This window comes from Phalacrocorax aristotelis, chromosome 7, assembly GCF_949628215.1.
Source record: "Phalacrocorax aristotelis chromosome 7, bGulAri2.1, whole genome shotgun sequence".
NCBI classification, from domain to species: domain Eukaryota; kingdom Metazoa; phylum Chordata; class Aves; order Suliformes; family Phalacrocoracidae; genus Phalacrocorax; species Phalacrocorax aristotelis.
In genome coordinates this window covers 41,081,425-41,100,998 of record NC_134282.1, presented here as the reverse complement: position 1 = coordinate 41,100,998, position 19,574 = coordinate 41,081,425, and the positions used below count along the sequence as shown (strand labels likewise).

The following is a 19,574-nucleotide window of genomic DNA, read 5'->3' as shown; positions in this document are numbered from 1 at the left end:
TGCCAACGTCTATCCAGGACAAGCAACTAAGCAAGACTGTGAAAACTGCTCAGATTTTCACTATTATCTGTTATACACCCAGAATACACATCCTGTCCTGAAAAATCAAAAAATGAAGTGGGAGGAATTTAATATGGATAATGTCTTTGGGAGAGAGATCATGAGCTGCAGAAGGAACCAATTGACTCAGGCAGAGACTGTCTGGCTACTGAAGACCATGTAGGGTTCTTACCATTTACACAGTTCTCATTCAAAAGATAAAAAATACTCTGTAGTTTCCATCTACAGCTTCCAACTTAAGCTTCCATTAGTGAGGCTCAATTTTCCTCTATTAACAAGTAAAGGAATAGACTATTGATGAAGCTACTGCCATCTCTCTGTTGGGAGAAATAAGAGGCAAGGGGCATCTATGCCTACACAACTTCTTGTGACTTCAGTCCAAATCTACTCCTTTTTCTCATAAGAGCTATACTGCAGAGCCCTCCTTAGTGGGATTGCACCACATATGAAAGCTAAGACACCTCAAATTGTGTCAAGTCCTGCTACATTCCTCTTAGATTTTGACTGACAAAATTCAGAGCATTTTCAATCCCCTTAAAACTCATGTCAAGCAACTCCGTTTGGACAAGATGATATGCCCTCTGGAGGTGTGAATTTTCCACTACTGTTTGTACAAGAGAACTTGTGTGAATAGCTCAGACCTAGAAGTCTAACTTACACATCCATTTTTCACTCAGCTTCAGCCTTTTTCTCAGTTTCTCTAAATGTGGGAAATTTGTCTGATAAAATGGAAAACAGTGCTAGGAATGTTTATTTATATTAAAGAAGCACTCTAAGGTATAGTGAATTCTTTACGGGGGTTGATATGATTAAAAGTCAAGTTCTACAAAAAGCTGTTGTAACTCTCATCTGATTATGATGTTCAAGGCTAGAGCAGAGGCAAGTTTGAAAAGCCAAGGCTTTGCATGTCAAAGAGAAGTAGTCCTCAGCACGTGGGGAAAATGGCAGTGATAAACCTACTATTAGGCATCTGGGAGAGAAGACAGCATATCCCCTGTGTGTGGGCTAAAATAGACACAAGCCACTATCACAGATAATGGCAGCTTGTAGGCACATGAAGGGAGCAACTAAAATCCATTTCACTTAGACAAGAGACTGCAGTCTGATATTTACCTGTGTCCATCACATGTGAAAAGCATTTGCTGTGAATTATCCAAGAGAAGAGTGCAGGTTGTGGGGTTTCATTACCTATCTGAAAGTAGTTCAGACCACACATTGAACACAAGGAATCACAGGTAAATCTCAGATTGGTGTCTTGGGTAGTCAAATGGATTCCTGCTATTCATCTGAGTATATGCCTTTTTCTACAGTTGCTGGAGGCCCACATCCAGAGCAGTGAGAACATGTACAAACACACAGAAAATGCGAAAGCAAAATAAGCAGAGTAAGCTTTACATGATTTTGGAAAATTAAGATCACTTTGAAAATAAGTCTCAGTCTAAAGTCAAGGTTAGAGGCAGCATCTTTTACCATTAGAAAATGCAATGCACAGATATGCCTGTTAACTGTTATAGCCTTCCGATTCTGGTAGAAGTTGTAATAAAGAACCCTTTCTGGGAATAGCAGGAATTCCTTGCAGGTGTATTGTCATATTTTCACCTTTTTCTCATCAGAAGAGACAATAAAATCAATATATTTCTTAACATCACTTTTGCACAGATGACAACATGTTGTAAGTGAAGTGCAAGATGCTGTGCAAAACACATATACAGACTTTTTAATAAAAACTTATAAATGAAGTTTGTAAGTTTGCCCAGACTTTGAATACATGTGAGAGACTCTAAAGTCATGGGTCTCACCAAACCAAATGTTGACCTCCCAGGCACTCTCAGATCCAAAATACAATTCAGAGTTAAAGCACCTGAGAAATACTAGAGAAAATCATAGCCAACTGAATGTCATATTATCGTTTCAATGTTTGCTACTAAAAAGAAGTTTTAAGTAAACGTATTGTGTTACCAAATCTTTCCTTTCAAACAAGCACTTCTGTCAGAAGTGTCTTAATTTCTTATCACAGAATTTCATCCACACAAGGAGCAATAAATAATTCATGTTCCTAGCTCTTTGTTGTGTGTCCCTGAACTGCACAGAGCTGGAAGGCTGACAGCTGTGTCAGGACAAGCGCCAAAGATCTGACATGACAAGTGACTAACAAGTTTCTTTCAGTCTATAGTGAAAGAAGACAATGGCATAAAGTGCAAAACCAAAATCCTGAAACAAAATAAAACTGTTTCTTTCTCTTTACCTAAGTGTCTGCTATGAGCTTATTTCCGACCCATAACCTCTGGTCATTTTATACTACAGCCCAACCCCCTTTACTCCTCACATTCGCCTGGCCATTTACGCCTGTCCACGGATCAATATGAGCAATTCTTGGAGAAATACGATGTCTCCATGACAACCAAGCCACAAATTCTCAGTGGAAAGCAGTGAGACCAGTAGTGAAATCTCCTGAGGTTTTCAGACCTATAAGACAAGATGTCTTAAAACGCAGGAATGGCGAGAAACAAAAGCCAGAGTAATTCATTGTTTATTACTAGTTTAATGATGTCAGATGGACCAAATGGAACTCAGTTTTTAAGTTTAGATGCTTTATCAACATGTACTTTTGCCAGTCAATATTCACCTCCTGACAGGCATTTTTCTTTCCAGTACTTCATATAGATACGCAGAGGGCAAAATTGGATATTCAAGTTCCCGTCCGAACATGTACACTTTGCCACACAGAATTAATATAAGATGAAAATTAATGTTATTTTTAAGGTACATTAATTCTCACCTGAACACTTTAGTGCCACCTTTTTCTTTTCTCACTTCAGAACAGGTCAGAACTTGGACAATCCACATTTTTGCCCATAATCATTGTTGAAGGGACTATAGCCAGTTTCTGAAGGAGGTGCCATGCACCACAAATTGCAGGTGCCGTAAGGAATTAAACTTGGCTCCTTCTCAAGTAGATTATCTATTTCTTTTTAAATCTCATGCTGGTTTCTGCCGTAGAGCATTGAGTCCAAGACTTTGTGGCTTTAAAATTAATATGGATTACAATTCATTGGTTTCAATTATTCTAACATATACTGGTGTTCATTTCTGTGGAAAAGATGAAAAGAGAATGTAGTTCACATGGGGTATATGACAGCAGTTGTACTCCCAAGGAATCTTGGAGGAGTGAAGTGTGCTGAAATATAATCCTCCAGACATGGGTCCTATCTGGGTTCTGAGATGACTTAGGGGACCTGACATGGATTTCATACTGCACCCTTTGACTGAAAATTAAATCTCAGCAGTGTTCCTTGGGGAAAGATCAGGGGACTGTTGGCAGCTGACCCTGTCAGCACAGGCTGCAAGATTTGGAAATCTCTTAACTAAGCTGACAGGCCACAGAGACGATGAATCAAAAATATGATACACGATGAGCACACAAAGATGCAAGAGGGTACGTAGAAACCAGATAAAGCAGGGAAGGAAAATACCAAGTGAAGAAAGATGTTTAACTCTTTCACTAATGAGGACTATGCGCAGGTTACGTATATGGTGTACATGGGCCGAGCTCACAGTTTGCTTAAAAGATCTTAGTATTTAGTCGCACAGAAAGTTTTTAATTAGCTGTGACTTGATACACTTTATATTTGTTTCCCTTTGGGATTAATTTAATAAATTTTGTAGATGTTCCATAATGAGAAAGATAATGAAACTACATGAAGATAAATATTTTAGTCACCAAAAAGAATACACTTTATGGATGTTCCTGTATTTAGCTGAATCAATGTTAAGAGCCATTAAAATGAAATGATTGTGAGCTAATTTAAAGAAAAGAATCAAGCTATTTAATGCTACCAATTTGCTTTCCTCCAGAGATACAGTGTTTGAATGTCCACTGCTACATTCGACTGCAGTATATACAGTCCTTCTAATTTTTCATAATATTATGCTACCTTCAAAGGGTCAGACACTGTACATATATTAAGTAAGCCGCATAGTCCAAAACTAATTATAATGAACCAGTAGTGTCAGCTTTCTTTTTGGTCATAAAGCCTTTATCCTTTCTAAGACCTGAATTCTTGATGAAAGGGGAAGGGATAACAGCTCCACACTGTGACCCCTGGAGGTGACCATTAATTTGACATTGCAGCTGCTAAAAAGAAAACAGCATTACAATGTGCTTTCTTTACAGACCCAAAAGCTGTGTCAGATTTATCACTTGATACTTGGTGACTGTCTTTAAATGCCTCTCACCTGGACTCTCAGACTCTTCCAAGACACATCTGTCAGGCGTATCCTCCACATCTTGGAAGTTTGCCGAGTTTGAGCTCTTGTCATGCTTCAGCGCACTGACTGGAGCAATAAAGAATAAAAACAGGGGGAGGGAGAAATGTAATGTATTCAGAAACAAACACTTCCTGATTTCTCTGCAGAGCTTTCAATGCGGAAGACATAATTTGTAAACACAAATAATAGATTGAAATAAAAGAGAAACTCAAAGTACTTATATGCAACCATAGCATAGTTGAAAAATCTATAGATAAGAATTCATTCAGGGAGAAGTTTGAGGTATTGGCTTACATGTGATTCCTCTGAAGCAAAAAAATAGTTTTTTCTTCTAGAATCCTAAAATAATAAAATAATTTAGAAGCCATAAAACGCACTTGTCTGTTTCACCAAAGAAGCCAGTAAACAATATAAAAGATCAATTAGGTGGTTTTGTAATTACTAGAGTCATTCACCATGGAGAGAAATAGTTTTTGTTTTAAGATGAAAATATGTTGTATATAACAAGCTGTAATAAAATCAGCGATAATTCCAAAGTGCAGTAAAAACCAGGGTGAATTGCAGTTTAGAGATTACCAAATTTGATTTCTCCTTTTACTTAGTTGCTAAAAACACTTTCATTTCAGAGAAGGAAAATATTTTCATGGAAACAATTATTTGTCTGCATATGACTTTTGAATTCATTTGGCTTTTGAACAAATCCCACCTAAGTTTTCCTGAAAAAAAGAGAGGCATTTCCCTTGTCAATGTCCATTTCCCTCTCTTCTGCTCCATATCTCCATATGGAGCCACAAATACAGTTAGAAGATAAAGTACAATTGTTAAACAATATGTTATAGAATAGCACAGTAAACTAGATCTCAATTTTTCAGTCCCATTAAAACTCCTAGCTGATCCCATTTCTTAGGAAAATAGTGGTGACTGGAAAACAATTTTTTCTAATATCTAGAAAACCAAGCAAGTCTCCAAACTTCTATGTGGATAGGGATACCAATGGCTATATACAATGTCAGCGTAGATTTCTCCTGCTTTCAAAACAAGAAATTTGTCCCCTTATAGCTTTTGATGTTTTTTTTCCCCCCACATGAGTATTTGCTGAAGGATTACCTAATTTAAACACCCATTTAAATTTTCCAAAATTATGAGTGAATGAACAAGGCCTCAGGGCATTATTCAGATGGGAAGAGCTCAAAAGACACATATTCCACTTCAGTGCTCTTCTTCGCTTTCTATCGGTTTGCAGCTATTGATCCCAGGTCACCAAAAGGTTCCATCATCTTGCATCTACACAGAGTCTGTTTGAAGCAATCAGGGCTTCAGTACAACTGTGGAATTAGATCCTTGAAAATGCAATATTAAAGCATAATAAATAATGAAATCTATGACAGTGACACCATGCATTTCACCTGGAAAAAAATAAAAGCCGGCAAATTTTACTTAAAAAAATCTGCCTTGGATGACAGCTAATCAGTATATAAAATCCTGCCCAGGCAGAGCAGGGACACTAGTTAAAATTTGTTAGCTTACAAAAAGCCAGTAGACTTGTATCAGTGGTCAATTTATCCACATGAAGAGGAGTTTTAGTTCTTGTCTCTGCCATGGAAATTTTGACATGATAATCTGCATGAGGTTAGTTGACACTGAAAAACAGCTTATAATAAACAACAAAAGTTATTGTTCACCCATGAAAATGCTATGATATGTGCAGGAAAAAATGTCTTCAGATACATTTGTGCTTTTCTCTGATTTTTACAATATTTTAATAATTTTCAGGTACATTAATTGAAGGCCAAAATTCCCACTTCAAAAAATAAAAACTGGAAAAAAGAAGCGTGCATATTATATTTTCAAAACACATTGGTTTGTGCCAAATTTATTAGAACATTCTTTCTAAAACAGCTCTTCCCAACAAGCAGTCAGCTTCACTGTGCTGAGTGATAGTCATTACAGCTGCATGAACTTAAAAGTCAGAACCACTCTGAAATAGAGCAATAGGAAAATTATGGACAGAATATACAGTGATAAAAAGGAGAAAACAAAAAGTACGGCTATGTCTCTGCAGAGAAAGAGAAAAATCACAAAAGCTGTCCTCTCTAAAAGACACAGCAGTTACCAAAAATTCATAATCAGCTTTTCAAAATGAATGGTGTATTGTCACCCAGTAAAGAACTCACAGTGAATCAAGGAGGGGAGATGCATTCACAGCACCAAGCATCAGTCCCAGTTAGGAGATGGCAGGTACTTCCCTTGCTGGAAGTCTGTGCTGTAATTGCTCTTGAACGGGACTAAGACAAGCCTGTTCAAGTGCACTCCCTCTGTCCAGGTCATGTCAGCGTAAGTCATATAATTTAAACTAACCTGCTTGATTTTACAACAAAGCAGAGCTGAGCAGTAGTTTTAGTGATGGTAGCAGAGTCAGCTGAGAACTGAATTAACTCAGAACATAATGAATAAAAGACAGCTAGAAGCAGGTCCATACACAGATGAGAGACATCAGAAGGAAGGTGTGAAGTGAACAAGAAAGAAACCGAGACAGGCTGCCAAGGTCCTTGGACAAAGCAGGAGGATGTCCAGTTGATGTGCTTGGGTAAAGATTGCAGAGATTTGGGAGAGAATGGAGAAATTGAATGTCAAGAAAGACAAAAATGAGAAAAAAAGGATCACAGGCAGAGCTGATATGGCTGACAAATGACAAAAACCAATGAAGAAACACTTGCACTAAGAGTTGGTGGCAAGGAGTCATTGGGAACTGTTTAAAGGGAGAGGAAAGCAATGGAAAGGGTTTTCACAAGGACAGAGAAGGCAACCTCTAGACAACTTGCATAAAAAGCTGTCAGAGAATGAGGTTCAGCAGGAAAGTGTGAAGGGAGGAAAGTGCATATTTCAGAAAACCATGAGACAGGCTGGGAGAGACTCAGATCAGGTCACTGGTGTGAGCGAGGGATGTGTATCAGCCTTGTCACTTTCTCAGAAGTGCACACACCTCCCTAGACAAAACTCAGGCAAATAAATTTCACAATACCCTAGTTTATGAAGTTACGTAAGAAGTGCATGCAGTGAGCAAGAAAGGGACCTGGGCAGAGACCTTTAGCTCTTTCTTTTTTAAAACATCATGTTATATGCTCAATTTGAAGAGGAAGAACAAAGGGAACTGAAAAGTTAAAAATAAGGAAAGCACAGTCTGGCCCAAATAAAGAGTGAAAGTGAAAAAATGGCATTATGTAATCACATGTACAAAAAAATTCTTAACGCTTTACTGTATTTTCCCTTAGGGGTATAGGATTTTATGTTCAAATGTCAATAGAGGAAATATTGTTCTGAATTGCTTATACCGAGGATGCTGATGGAATTTAAGTTATTTAAACATAAACAGTGTGATCTTTATTCATTCTGAGGATACTCTGTTGTACTTTGGGTTTAAATGGACCTTAAAATTACTTTTGCTTCCATTTGAAAGCTAATTTGTGTAGCCAAAGTGATGTAAATGTCTAGAGTATAATTGAGCCCCAAATCTACCAGAGAAAAAGTTAAGAAACAACAATTTCTGATATAGTAACTTCAATCATATTTTCCTTCTATTCAGTGCAATGTAATTTCAATTATTACATAGACAGTAGAAATTACATTTGTTAGCATGAAAGTAAGGTAAAAGGACAGATTTCATTGAGGCAAATGACCTTGAACTTAGCATATAAAAATGACATAAATCTTCATTGTACAGGATCCATCTTGAGAATTGTAGTAATTTTTTCTGCTACATCTTAATAAGACCTTAAAGTTGTTTACTGAAGTTGATACCCATTCTCTTACATTGTTGAAACAGAAAAAGATGTTAAAAATAGGTATGGAATTTAGAATAACAAGAGAATGTCATAAGATCATAGTATTCAATGCAACATTTATGTAAATAATTTCAAAATATTTCAAATTCCACAAAACAAAAACAAATTATTTCCAAAAGAGTTCACAGACTGATCTGTGATCAGTCTAGGAAAGAACAGTCTTTGTGTGAGCGAACTGTGAAATAATAGGCTGTTCTTTGTGAATATACACTAATCACTAATTACAGCAACAACTCATCACTATAATTTAATTCTACAAATTCTGTTTAAACTGTGAAAAACCTTGTTACACCCTGGAAATATCACACACTAAAGTCTAAATAACCTGCTCTGCATAGCAATTTTCAGAGGGCAGACACATTGGAGGAAGAAGCTTGCATAGCCTAGGTGAATAAACCAGTTAGTGTTTTCTGATAAAATGCTTTTGTCATTGATAAAGTGGATTAGTAACTTAAAGACAGTCTGTCTGTAGAGAAAACAAGAACTTATTTGTCATTCAAAACAAGCAGATAGGGCAACAAAAATAATTTTTCAGTCAAAAATATTAGCCAAGATAGGCTATAGGTGATAAATATATTTAAGGTCCAATACAGAACACAAAGCAACCAGAATCTAAATAAAACGGCACGAAAAAACCTGTAAAGGAAAACAAAACACTGTGGGCTGTTTTTTTTTAAATTTTCTTAACTGGATAAAACAATTGTGCTCCAGTGCCACTTCTGGGGTTTATGGGATCTACAGGCACTTACTGCATTATACCTAAGACGCCTGATGGAGAGCTGGGCAATAAATATCTTGAGTACTATTTTGACAAGCACATTTCATAGTTATCATAAAAAGCATATGAACAGCTCTACTTGCTGAGACCAAATATCGTCAGAGTCCAACAACCATCCAGTAATACTTCACTAGAAGTTTCTCCTAAACTCCAATTTGAAACTCATGCAATTCAAAAAAATTTTTCTTTTTACATTTAATAACTGACAGTGGATTTCTGTTCCACAAACTTCTCCAGTTTTCCCTTAAACATGTAGAATTTTTGCATCCTTAACATCCCACACTGTAATTTGCCTTAACATGGCAAGCTCCCTTGTTTTACTGCATAGGGAGGCATCTCCTTTTGTTTGTTTGCACAAGTCCCTATTAGCTTAATATGAAACTTATTCTTGTATGAGAAAAGGCATATGTGTGAGCCCTGCACAGTCTCTCCATGATGCTTGTGATTGAACAGTCCTTTGTTTCATCCCCTTTCAGCCATCTCTTTTCCAGATTGAGGATTACTATCCTACTTAGCTTTTTCCACATATTTTGATGCCAACCAAAAATCATACGATTAGATCACTAACGTTATAGGAAATGCAGAAAACATTCAGAAATTGGCAAGTGAAATATTAGCAGGACTCACCACAATCATCTAGAAAGAGAAAAATCAGATAATAAAGTTACACCAACCAGTATGAAGCACCCATCGTGCCACTACAGTGATAGCACTCCCCGCTTAGCTGCGTGCCAGCAGGCAGGGAGTCAGGTAGGCTGGGGATGTGCCCTTGATGGCACCAGTGTTGAGTACAGCACAATGATTACTTCACAGGTTTTGCAGGTGATAGTCCTATTTACAGAGCCTGGCATGGTGTTTGCCTTTGTTGCCACAGCATGAACACTGTTGACTCACGCTCAGCTTGTGATCCAGATTCTTTTCTGAGAAACTGTTACCTTGCTATTCCTTCCCCATCCTGCCTCTTTTCAGAAGATTAATCCTACCTCAGTCTAGATCCTTGCTCTTGTCCTTATTGAATTGAGCCCTATTTTTTTTTTCCAGACCATTTCTCAGGCCATATAAACCACCAATTCATCTCACTGACAGAAGACATCAGTTGCTGGCCATTTCATAATTTTTAGTGTAATTTAAAAAAACCTGCACTGATGTACGTAGTTGCCATTTAATTGAGAATAGTTAGTTGTTATCTTTTGATGATTAAATATCACATTGGCCCACTTTTCATTACATTTTAATTTTAAAAAGAGATATTAAGAAATTAACCTGGAGAAGTGTATTATTATTCTAAAGTGAATGCTGCAGCATGTGGAAGTTGGAACTGCCCTTGAAATAAGCTGGTATGGAACATGTCAAACTGGAAGCTACAGTAATTTAAATCCATTACATTGAATGCAGAAGTAGGACCTAATATTACATTGCAGAGCTCAGTTTGCAGGAATACAAACCCCATGCACCTGGGGAAGCCTGAGCTTGCTCTTACCCTCTGTGAAGTCACATGGAAATGAAGCTCATTCTACTTGCTAGGTGAATTGCAATTGAAGAACATTTTTCCTTCTATAAGTGTGAAATTTCTTTTAAGATTTTTACATATTTTAATTTAAAAAGCTCCTGAAACTCCATTTTCCTTCCTCCCAATACCTATGAGGACAGCATTACTCCAGACAGGAAAACTGAAAATTTCAGTTATTCTTTTCCCAATATACCTTGAAGTTTTATTCACCCAGAGGGACTTCCCTACTTCTCTGAACTAAAATATAATGGCATGTAACAAATTATGCTCTCAAAGGACATCCCATTTTTGTTTCATTAGTGCAATGAAACATTCACTCAATTTTAAAGCAGTTGTCTTGATCTTAGTTATGATTTATATCAGAATCTGTCCATGTATTCTGTGTAGTATATATAATAAAACACCTAACTAGTTAAATTTGTCTCAGTGGGTTCTGCTGCAACAAATAAAATACTTTCCCATAAAATCCCACACGATGTTTACTGCACAGCTCTGAAGCATATGCTTCTGTAAAACTTAGGAGGATTTAAAAAAGGAAAAAGTAACCCCAAACTGCCTTTAATTAATTCTTCTATCATAATACACTGTTTTTTCTTCTTGATGTCCTCTCTGGCTTGATGTTCTCTTTTTTCCAATTTCCCTAAATGTGTGGTAGTATATGTTTCAATGAAACTCGATAATTTGATCACATTTGATCAACATTATTTATCCCTCTCTCATTTTTTTTCAGCCAGTAACTGGGAGGCAACAGAAAAACAATTTTTACAGGAATTAGTAAAGAAGGCCAAATTTCAGTTCTGGTAGTTACTAGATAATTTGTTTCTTTTTCTAATTAAAGTATATAGAATCTCCTCACCTGTCCAATTTTCTAAAAATATTTAGCAAATTCCCCCTGGTTTCTGCACATTGGATCAACGGTGTGGGAGAGTACATATTGCAGATACAACCACATATCAGTGTGTCAGTAGCTTCTAAAAAAACAACAAAGAAAGAATGTTTTGTATTTTAAAAATTGCATTGTTGATAGTATTGACACTAATTTCTTGACAGTAGATTGATTTGGTATTTGAGTCTAAAATAATTAATCAGGGAACTTTCAGAGGATTCTGGTTCAGTCCATTTCTACAGAGGAATTCTAGCTGTAGATTGCCTCAATTTGCTTTTAAAACCAAAATGAAACAAAAGTGTGCAGCACAGTTATGACACTGACATATCCCTTTGCATAACGTGAATGTTACAGCTTGCCTACTCTTCCCTTCTCTTGATCAAAGCTGTCCAAATAGCTTAATCCATGGGAAAAAAATATACACAGAGCCTATTTATTAACCTCTTCTGGCTAGATTATTGTTATTATTTGCATTATTGCCTTGAAGGTGTATTACTGATAAGGAGGTAAAGCCAACTGCAGCACAGCATGACTCTGCTGAATGGCCGCTGTACCAAAGTGGAAGTACTTATTTCCAAGACATTTCTGTGATGCTCCCTACTGTTAAAATGTTATCTGACTTTAAAAGATTTTCAGTTCAATTGTAAGCAATAAGTAAACCCAGGAAGTACAGTACTATATACTGAAGAGTTTCACTAGCTGGTCAAACAGGCATTCTTCCAAGAAACTAATGTTGAATAGGACTGCTTCCTGGTGCCTGAGACCTCTGATCGGCAAAAAGACAGTGGACTTTTCAGTCAGCAAGCTAGTTACCCGTGGATGTGGCTCAAGGCTGACACACAGATTGACTGGTTCACACTAATTTACTTCACACAGATTCCATTTATCTCCTAGAAGATCCCCTGGCAGCAGCTTATAATGGCATATCCTAGGATGCCTGCCTGCATGAGTTTTTAAAGCAGCAGAGCTTGATGAATCTAACTCCAGAAAACAGTTCACAGATTGAGGACTAGGTGCAATCAAAAAACATCAAGTAGCACAGCTGGGACTTGCTAGCTTGCTTGACTGGTTTGAGCAGCTGAGCATTAACTATGCTTGCTTTCCTGCTGGCAGCCCTGTGTCACTAGGACAAATCGGAGTACTACCCGACAAAGGAAGGGAAAAGGAGAGAAAAGGGGAGAAAAAAAAGAAAAAAAATAAAAGAAGGGAAAAGGAGGGGAGGGGGGAGAGAAAAAGAAAACAATAAAAGACGGGAAAAGGAGGGGAGAGGGACTGAGGAGAAGAGTTATTGCATTGCATGGATACTGTTAACAGATGCAGGAAAAACTCATTAGAACATTTAATCTATATGCAACTCCAGGATTATCAAACTAAATAATGCTCTGGTTAGCAAGTTTTGAGGCTAGGAATCTGGAAAACTTCTTTTGGTGAAAAAGACTTGAATAAATCTAAAGCTGTTGCCATTTCTTTCCTATTGAAAATAAAACTATATTCAATCTAGTAATACATGTACAATAAAAAATAGTTACTGACACACTGGGTTTTATGTTACAACAAGGTGAGGTACAGGTCAATGCAATTCCTCACCTCCATAGAGAATAACAGACTTCAATAGGTGCAAGCTTATAAATTGTATTTTTAAAAGAACTCAGAATACAGGCTTCCACTATAGCTCTCCAAATTCAGATAGACAGAGACTATTCTTTAAAGTCCTTCTCAGAAAGGAAGCAAAAATTAATATTATTAGACAACATTTGACAGCAAATGTATTGTGAGAGATCCAAAGCACATTTAGTACTTAGGAGGTTAAAGACTTAGCTGTAGTTGATGAAAAAGTAGGATTAAGGCTTTAGTGTGAGTCTTGACATGATCATGTTGTCTGCCTGCTGTCTTAAGCTTTGAAAAACAGCTGGGATCATCTTCTTATAAGCTCCAACTCAAAGATGTTTAAGCAGTTCCCAATCCAATTAAACAGAGGCAAATATAAGGAAAGGCCCTACTGAGCCCAATCATCTTATTTTTTTAACGAAAAACAGCATAATTGCAGGTTACACAACTCCTTAATCTCACTTTAAACCTAACAGACTGCTGCCTTCTAGTGCACATGGCAGGCCCAGTTAACCCATTCTGTGTTGGTGTGCTTAATTTTTGATCATTATCCTTTATTATGTTACTTCGTAATCCTAAAAGCCTACAATTGTGACCAGATATCTAGCAAGGATTGTACCTGGATATATAGGGATTCCTCTTCTAAGAGTAATGGATTAATTGGATAGTACTGTATGACTAGTAGACTGTTTGCAGTAAAACTACCATGCAGTTTTTAATTTGTGAAGTCCACTTCCTCCTTCCTCTGTCTGTGTCCTTTAAACAAATTGCCTTTTTGAACATTAGCAGTGCAAATGTAGTAACCTATCCATTCTCACTGCTAACATGACAGTACTATAGAAATAACACTGTCCTACAGAGTGGGCTGCTTACTAAAATCCTCTTCATAAAAGTTTATAGAAAATACGGAAATCCTATTTTTCAGATTAAATTGGATGTTGAATTTAAAAGTGTCTATCTCATGCACATGGCCCAATCATAGTATTATTACTTGAAGGCTTAGAGCATTAGGCCACTTATTTTCCATACAGTCAGAAGATTTTTGAGGTGCGCATATGTGATCATAAAGTGCCAAGGTACGTATTTTTTAAATTATTACAGTTAATACATACAATAAAAGAAAAAAAAAGCTTATGTAATCCTTCTAATTTGTCCTATAAATATGCACAAGGACATTCTCCAAGGATGTAAAAGCAAAATCTCATCAGGAACTACTTCAAATACAGGCTCCTCATGTCAGTAAGAGCAAGAAGGAAATTTAAATGATCAGGAGCGAACTGTTTGCAGTAGCTGTCTTACATTATGCATGATTCTTGACTGCACAGGATTTAATTAATAATTTTCAGTTACATTGTTAAGATTTGTAGTGACTTGGTGTTTAGGGCAGCAAACTAGCATCTGAAAAATTTATATAATATGTATTTTTTTCCAAAACACCAGTTACTAGGAGTTGCTGCCCTTTTTTGTGTAGCAAGAAATCTATGGGCAATGATTCTGGGCTGTGATACAGAAGTATAATTCTAGATTAATTTTAAGGCACCTGATGCAATTGAGAACAAAATCTGAACTTTGCTATTCTGTGAATTAATAAGCAATATTTATTGATATGTATAAGTATCAGAAAGATGCACTGTGGAACTGATGAGTGATACATAATTATACTGTAATGAACTTGGACCATCTGTTTCAGTTACGACAAAACAGACACAGGTTTGGGAAACAGACTCTCCCCCCTTAAGCACCACAGGATATTTCTCCACAAAAAGGATGTGACACTCCCTCAACTGAGTAGATAAGCAAGGAGCTGTGAAGTACTTAGTGGGTAAAAGATGACCCCTGTCTAATACTGCACCTTCACTCCATTCGCCTATGCTCGACTTTATTCTTCAGGCCATCAGCAAGATGTAGCTGTAAGTGGACAAAAAAGCCTGGACCCTCCACTTTGAGATGGGTAATAAACAGGTAAAAGACACTACAGGGACTTCGAAGAAAATGAGCATCGAAGGAGGTGGCTGACAAGTATCTCTCTGGTTCAGAGGCTGTGTGACACCATATATGTGAGGAACTAAAAAACATAGTTCCAAAAGATGCAGGTGATCTGCTGTTGATAGGTGAACATGGTAAAAGACCACCTTCTCACCTGAGTTGAGCACCATTGAGGGGATGAAGACCCATGGAGTAACACAAGTGTAAGTTCTTCCATGCTCTCTTTGGTGCATTCAAATGCTACATAAGAGTATGAGGCAGAAAATCTAGATAGAGAAGTGGCAGGATTTTTTAAAATGTCAAATTGACTGCATTTTGCTTAAATAAGGTTGGTCAAATGTAACAGGAGCATGCTGCTGAATGAAGTCAAACTTTGAAAGTAGTTTGCCATCAGTTTTGGTACTGCCCGCTTTCAACATAAGACTCAAGTCTTCAGAAGTATGATGTTTCAAAAAAAAAAAAAACCCCAGGTATATTTAGGTTCTTTTTCACTTGTTTTTTTAAGTGTTAGTCTTTTTTTGGGTGTTGAGCCTTTATTCCTCAGGAAGACATCATTTTCTCTGGCTTTCTTTTGCTTTTAATAACAGTTAATACTTCAATATTATCATTTTGCCATAAGAACTGGGAGTTTCAAAAAATAAACACTCAAGATACTGTAAGATTTGCCACAAAATTATGAAGGTTGGTAAAACAAGATTACATTCATGAGCTGTAGTATCGTGGCAGCCAAGCCACTGGTTAGAATTTGATTTTTCATTGATGTCTGGTGATTAATTTCTTGTTAATTCTGAAAGCAAAATTTATATTGCTTTTTACAATATTCCTGGTCAAAAGTATGTGGAATATCTTTATTTAGGTATTCTGAAATCTACCTGTTCCAGGTTATTGGTTTTTTTGTGCACATCCATTCATGCATAGAAAAGGTAGGCATACACTGACTATTTGGAAATGATGCAGTCCTCAACAAGAAATTCCATATGGAAGTGTCCTACCTGTCTCCTGCAGGTACTTCAAATTGTATTCTTGTTATTCTTCTCTTTTAGTGGTTGATTCATTTCTGCCTCTATGCGCTTTCAACTACCAGCTTGTCTGCACAATCAGAGGTGAATCTAGGGACAGTCATATACAACCCTCTTCATATAGAAGGATAAAAACAAATTTAGTGTTTCAGGAAACAAAACTGCCAGTTCAGGAGGTTGTACTCCAGCTTGTGAGATGAGTGAAGTAGAAATGGGCTCCTGTACAAAAAAGGTACAAATGTGCAGCAGGACCTTGACTGTAGTTTCAAAAGCACAGTGCAATGACTGTAGCATAAGTAACAGAGAACACAGCATTCTTGTAAAATAAATCACAGAATGCTTACTGCCTGCTCAGGGCACCGAGGGCATCTCTGTGTTAACTAGGTGCATTTTTATAAACAGCAGTAGAGCTGCTCTTGATTTACCACAACCTGAGTTTGGCCAAGGTGGCTGAGATGAAGCAAGCAGTGTAGAAATTCTAATGGATATGTAAAAAAGATTAGAACAGATAATGCAGAAGTAAGATGACTTTCCATAACTACATTCAAAAGAGCAGAAGACAAGGTCAATTTCACCAGAATATAACCGGCGATCTAGAACCTGCCTAACCTTTTCCAAAATAAACCAAATAAACTCTCAGCTCCAAAATGAAGCCTCAGCCTTCTTAGTCCAATGATTCAAGACTACATAGCTGCAGCACAGCAGTATACCTGATTTCAATGATTAATTATATGCACAAAGCCCACAGAGGCTCATAGGCACCCGAGTCTTTGCACATCCTTTATCACAGCCAAACGACAAATGTAGGTGAGCTTCTAGCTATAAACTGCTCCCATAGCCCAATGCTTTTTCCAGAGGGGAATAGCCTGCCTGTGCCAAGAGAGCTCCACTTCACATTTTTACATTGCTACAGAACTGTAAGAATTCTTGTGGCAGTATATGAAAGAATAGCTACGCTGCATGCAGCCTATTGACTTCAAGAATATGCAAACAAATTTACTGTTTGTGTAAGGCATTTATTACATAGGTTTGTTAATTTACTTAGAGACACTCTTTGGCCCTAGGAAAAAACTGAAAGGCTAAAGATAGTTCTATCAATGTGAAGAGTTAAATTCAGATTTACAAAATTAGGATCACAGCAGTGTTAACATATTGTATTATTATAAAACACATTATCTGTATCTATCTGACACTTTTATAGTTGCATTCACAGCTGCCAGTTCAGGCTCCATTCCAAGGGAATCACTCAGTCATTCAGAGCGAAAGCAGAGTGAAAATGTAGTTAAGAATAACCAATCACTTCGTTTGTTTTAGCTCGTGAAGACAGCTCTTGAGTGCAAATGCATAGTCATAGCTTGCTTTCCTTGTTGTCTTATTTTTTATTTTTACAATGCACCCACAAAAGAGCAGAATTTTTATTAGTTTCTTTGGGACTACGCGCTCTTTTGGATGCATATTAATTTCCCTTCCTTTACTTTTCACTTCTTAAAGAAGTTTCACTTAACACTCAATGTAAAGACAACAGAGGGATTGTCCTTTCTCTTTTGTTCATTTAGTTCTAGCACTTTACTTAAGGATAGGAATAATGATGAACAGTGTAAAGACATGTCAGTCTCCAAGCAGTTAAATATTTGTTAAAAGAGGAAGATAAAGCTTTTTTCATTAATCTTACTACTGTTTTCTACATGTTTTTCTTCTCATTTAATCTCTGCAGTATTATTGGCTACTTGCTTTTGACTTCTAACTAACAGTCTTAGTTTCCTTCATCTACAGCAGCAGCATGCCATTCCAAACATTTCTCCAAACTAAATTTTAGAACCTTTGAAACATTTTTAAGATACTATGAAACGTATCCTTTATCTCTCCTGCAAAGTGTCTTTCATGGACACATGATGTTCATAATATGCGAAGGAAGAATGACAAATACCTTTTTTCACCTCATAAAGTGCACTAGGATATGTGCTAGGATGTTTTGTAAGTGTTAAGATGGAAGGTGTTTCTCAAACTTTCACGTATGGTGAATATTTATTGTACCATGATTATAACAGAGTTTGTGTAATAATAAAGGCTGGAGCAGGACCTGTGGTTAACTCACGTAACAGTACATAGAGATGTCTCGAAAAGATTCAGAAAGAATACTGAGAAATCTCAACACAGCTCAAGAAATAGATTACTTGTTTGAGAGCATGGTGTGTAGTTAAAAGCAAATGAAAAATATGTATAAAATTACAGGATACATGCAAGATACATATATTACTTATGAACAAGAAAAACCCTGTACTTCAAACTTCAAACAGGGACAAATACTATCCTATAATATTAGCCTACATTTCATTAATATCCAATAGATTTGTTTAATTTTCAGTTTAAAAACTTCAACCACAAAACACATTAATGTGGCATCAAGAGGGCTATAAAGAGTACACAACTGTTCATAAAGCTAAGAAGTTTGCAAAGACTACTGCACCATGTTATAATTCTCCCCACAAAAACTGGACTCCCAGCTTCCCATACTTAGAAGAAAATACCTGGTTCCAACCAAACATTATGTACACCTTGACATCTTACCAGTCCACAATCATTTTTCTCTGCTACTGGAAATACCAAAAAGGAATAACTAAATACTGATTTATGACAGAGCTACACTTACAAATATGATTGACTACAGGTATTTGAAACACTAAAAATGAACTATTCACAACAGTTTCACTACCTCTATGAGTACACATATTCAGAGTTTGGGTTTCTTTCCCCAGAATTTTAATTCAGTGCTTGTTTAAAGTACTTAGTTTATGTATATATGGTTGACCATATTTCAGATATGTATACTTTATTCTGTTACTTAAAGCATATGCATTTTACAGCAACATTTAACAAACTGTAAATTTACTACAAATTACTAGAGGAAATCAGTTTCTATGAAAGCTGTATATTCACAATATATTGTTGAAATATATATCACATTAACACTTCACTGTGCTTATAAACGTTAATATAGGTTATTTGTTTATTACTATGTCAAGGTTATTAATCATATGCAGTGTCAGAAAGCACAAGCTGGCATCTCATATTGTCTGCTTCAAGGGCAAGACTAATGTGACCTTTAGCTCCTTCTTTTAAAAAGGATGAAATCATTCCAGAGGAATAATGCTGGACTGCACAGGTCCCTTTAAGAATCAATCTGCCATTTACGGTTTACAATTTTCCATACTGTAGTATGGCTTGTTAAGATCTGATAGCTAATTTATCCTCAAAGCTTAGTGTTCTAAAATTCCAAAAATATTTTTCTGATTGTGATGTTATTTATGCTTCCTATTTATTCACCATAAAACAAAATTTTCAAACCATCAGTTCTTTGTTATTTTTGCCAGGGTCCTTCTTGATTCTGTTTGGGACTGGAATCATGCTGGCCAGTGATCTCCTAGCTCCAGATCACATCTGTAATCAGAAAATACTTTAAAAGTATTCTAGACTGTCAGTGTTTTTTCTTTCCAGAATCTGTTACAATCTCCAAGAAAACCATCTTCATATTTATTAGCTTTTCTTGCTTCACAATTCTTGTAAGTTCACCTATATTCAACGGATACATGTGTGCAGCTGAAAGGGAGATATAGTT

The 19,574-nt window shown here is 36.6% G+C and overlaps 1 protein-coding gene across 2 annotated transcripts in view; it reads right to left on the bottom strand.

Annotated features, from left to right (window-relative positions):
• The window catches only part of WDR72 (WD repeat domain 72), a 122,708-nt gene that overhangs the window by 8,161 nt on the left and 94,973 nt on the right, over positions 1 to 19,574 (bottom strand). For both annotated transcript variants that reach the window (XM_075100332.1, XM_075100333.1), the window contains one exon: positions 4,297 to 4,395. In XM_075100332.1, coding sequence (XP_074956433.1) covers positions 4,297 to 4,395 — 99 coding nt within the window. The remainder of the gene's footprint in view (positions 1 to 4,296; positions 4,396 to 19,574) is intronic.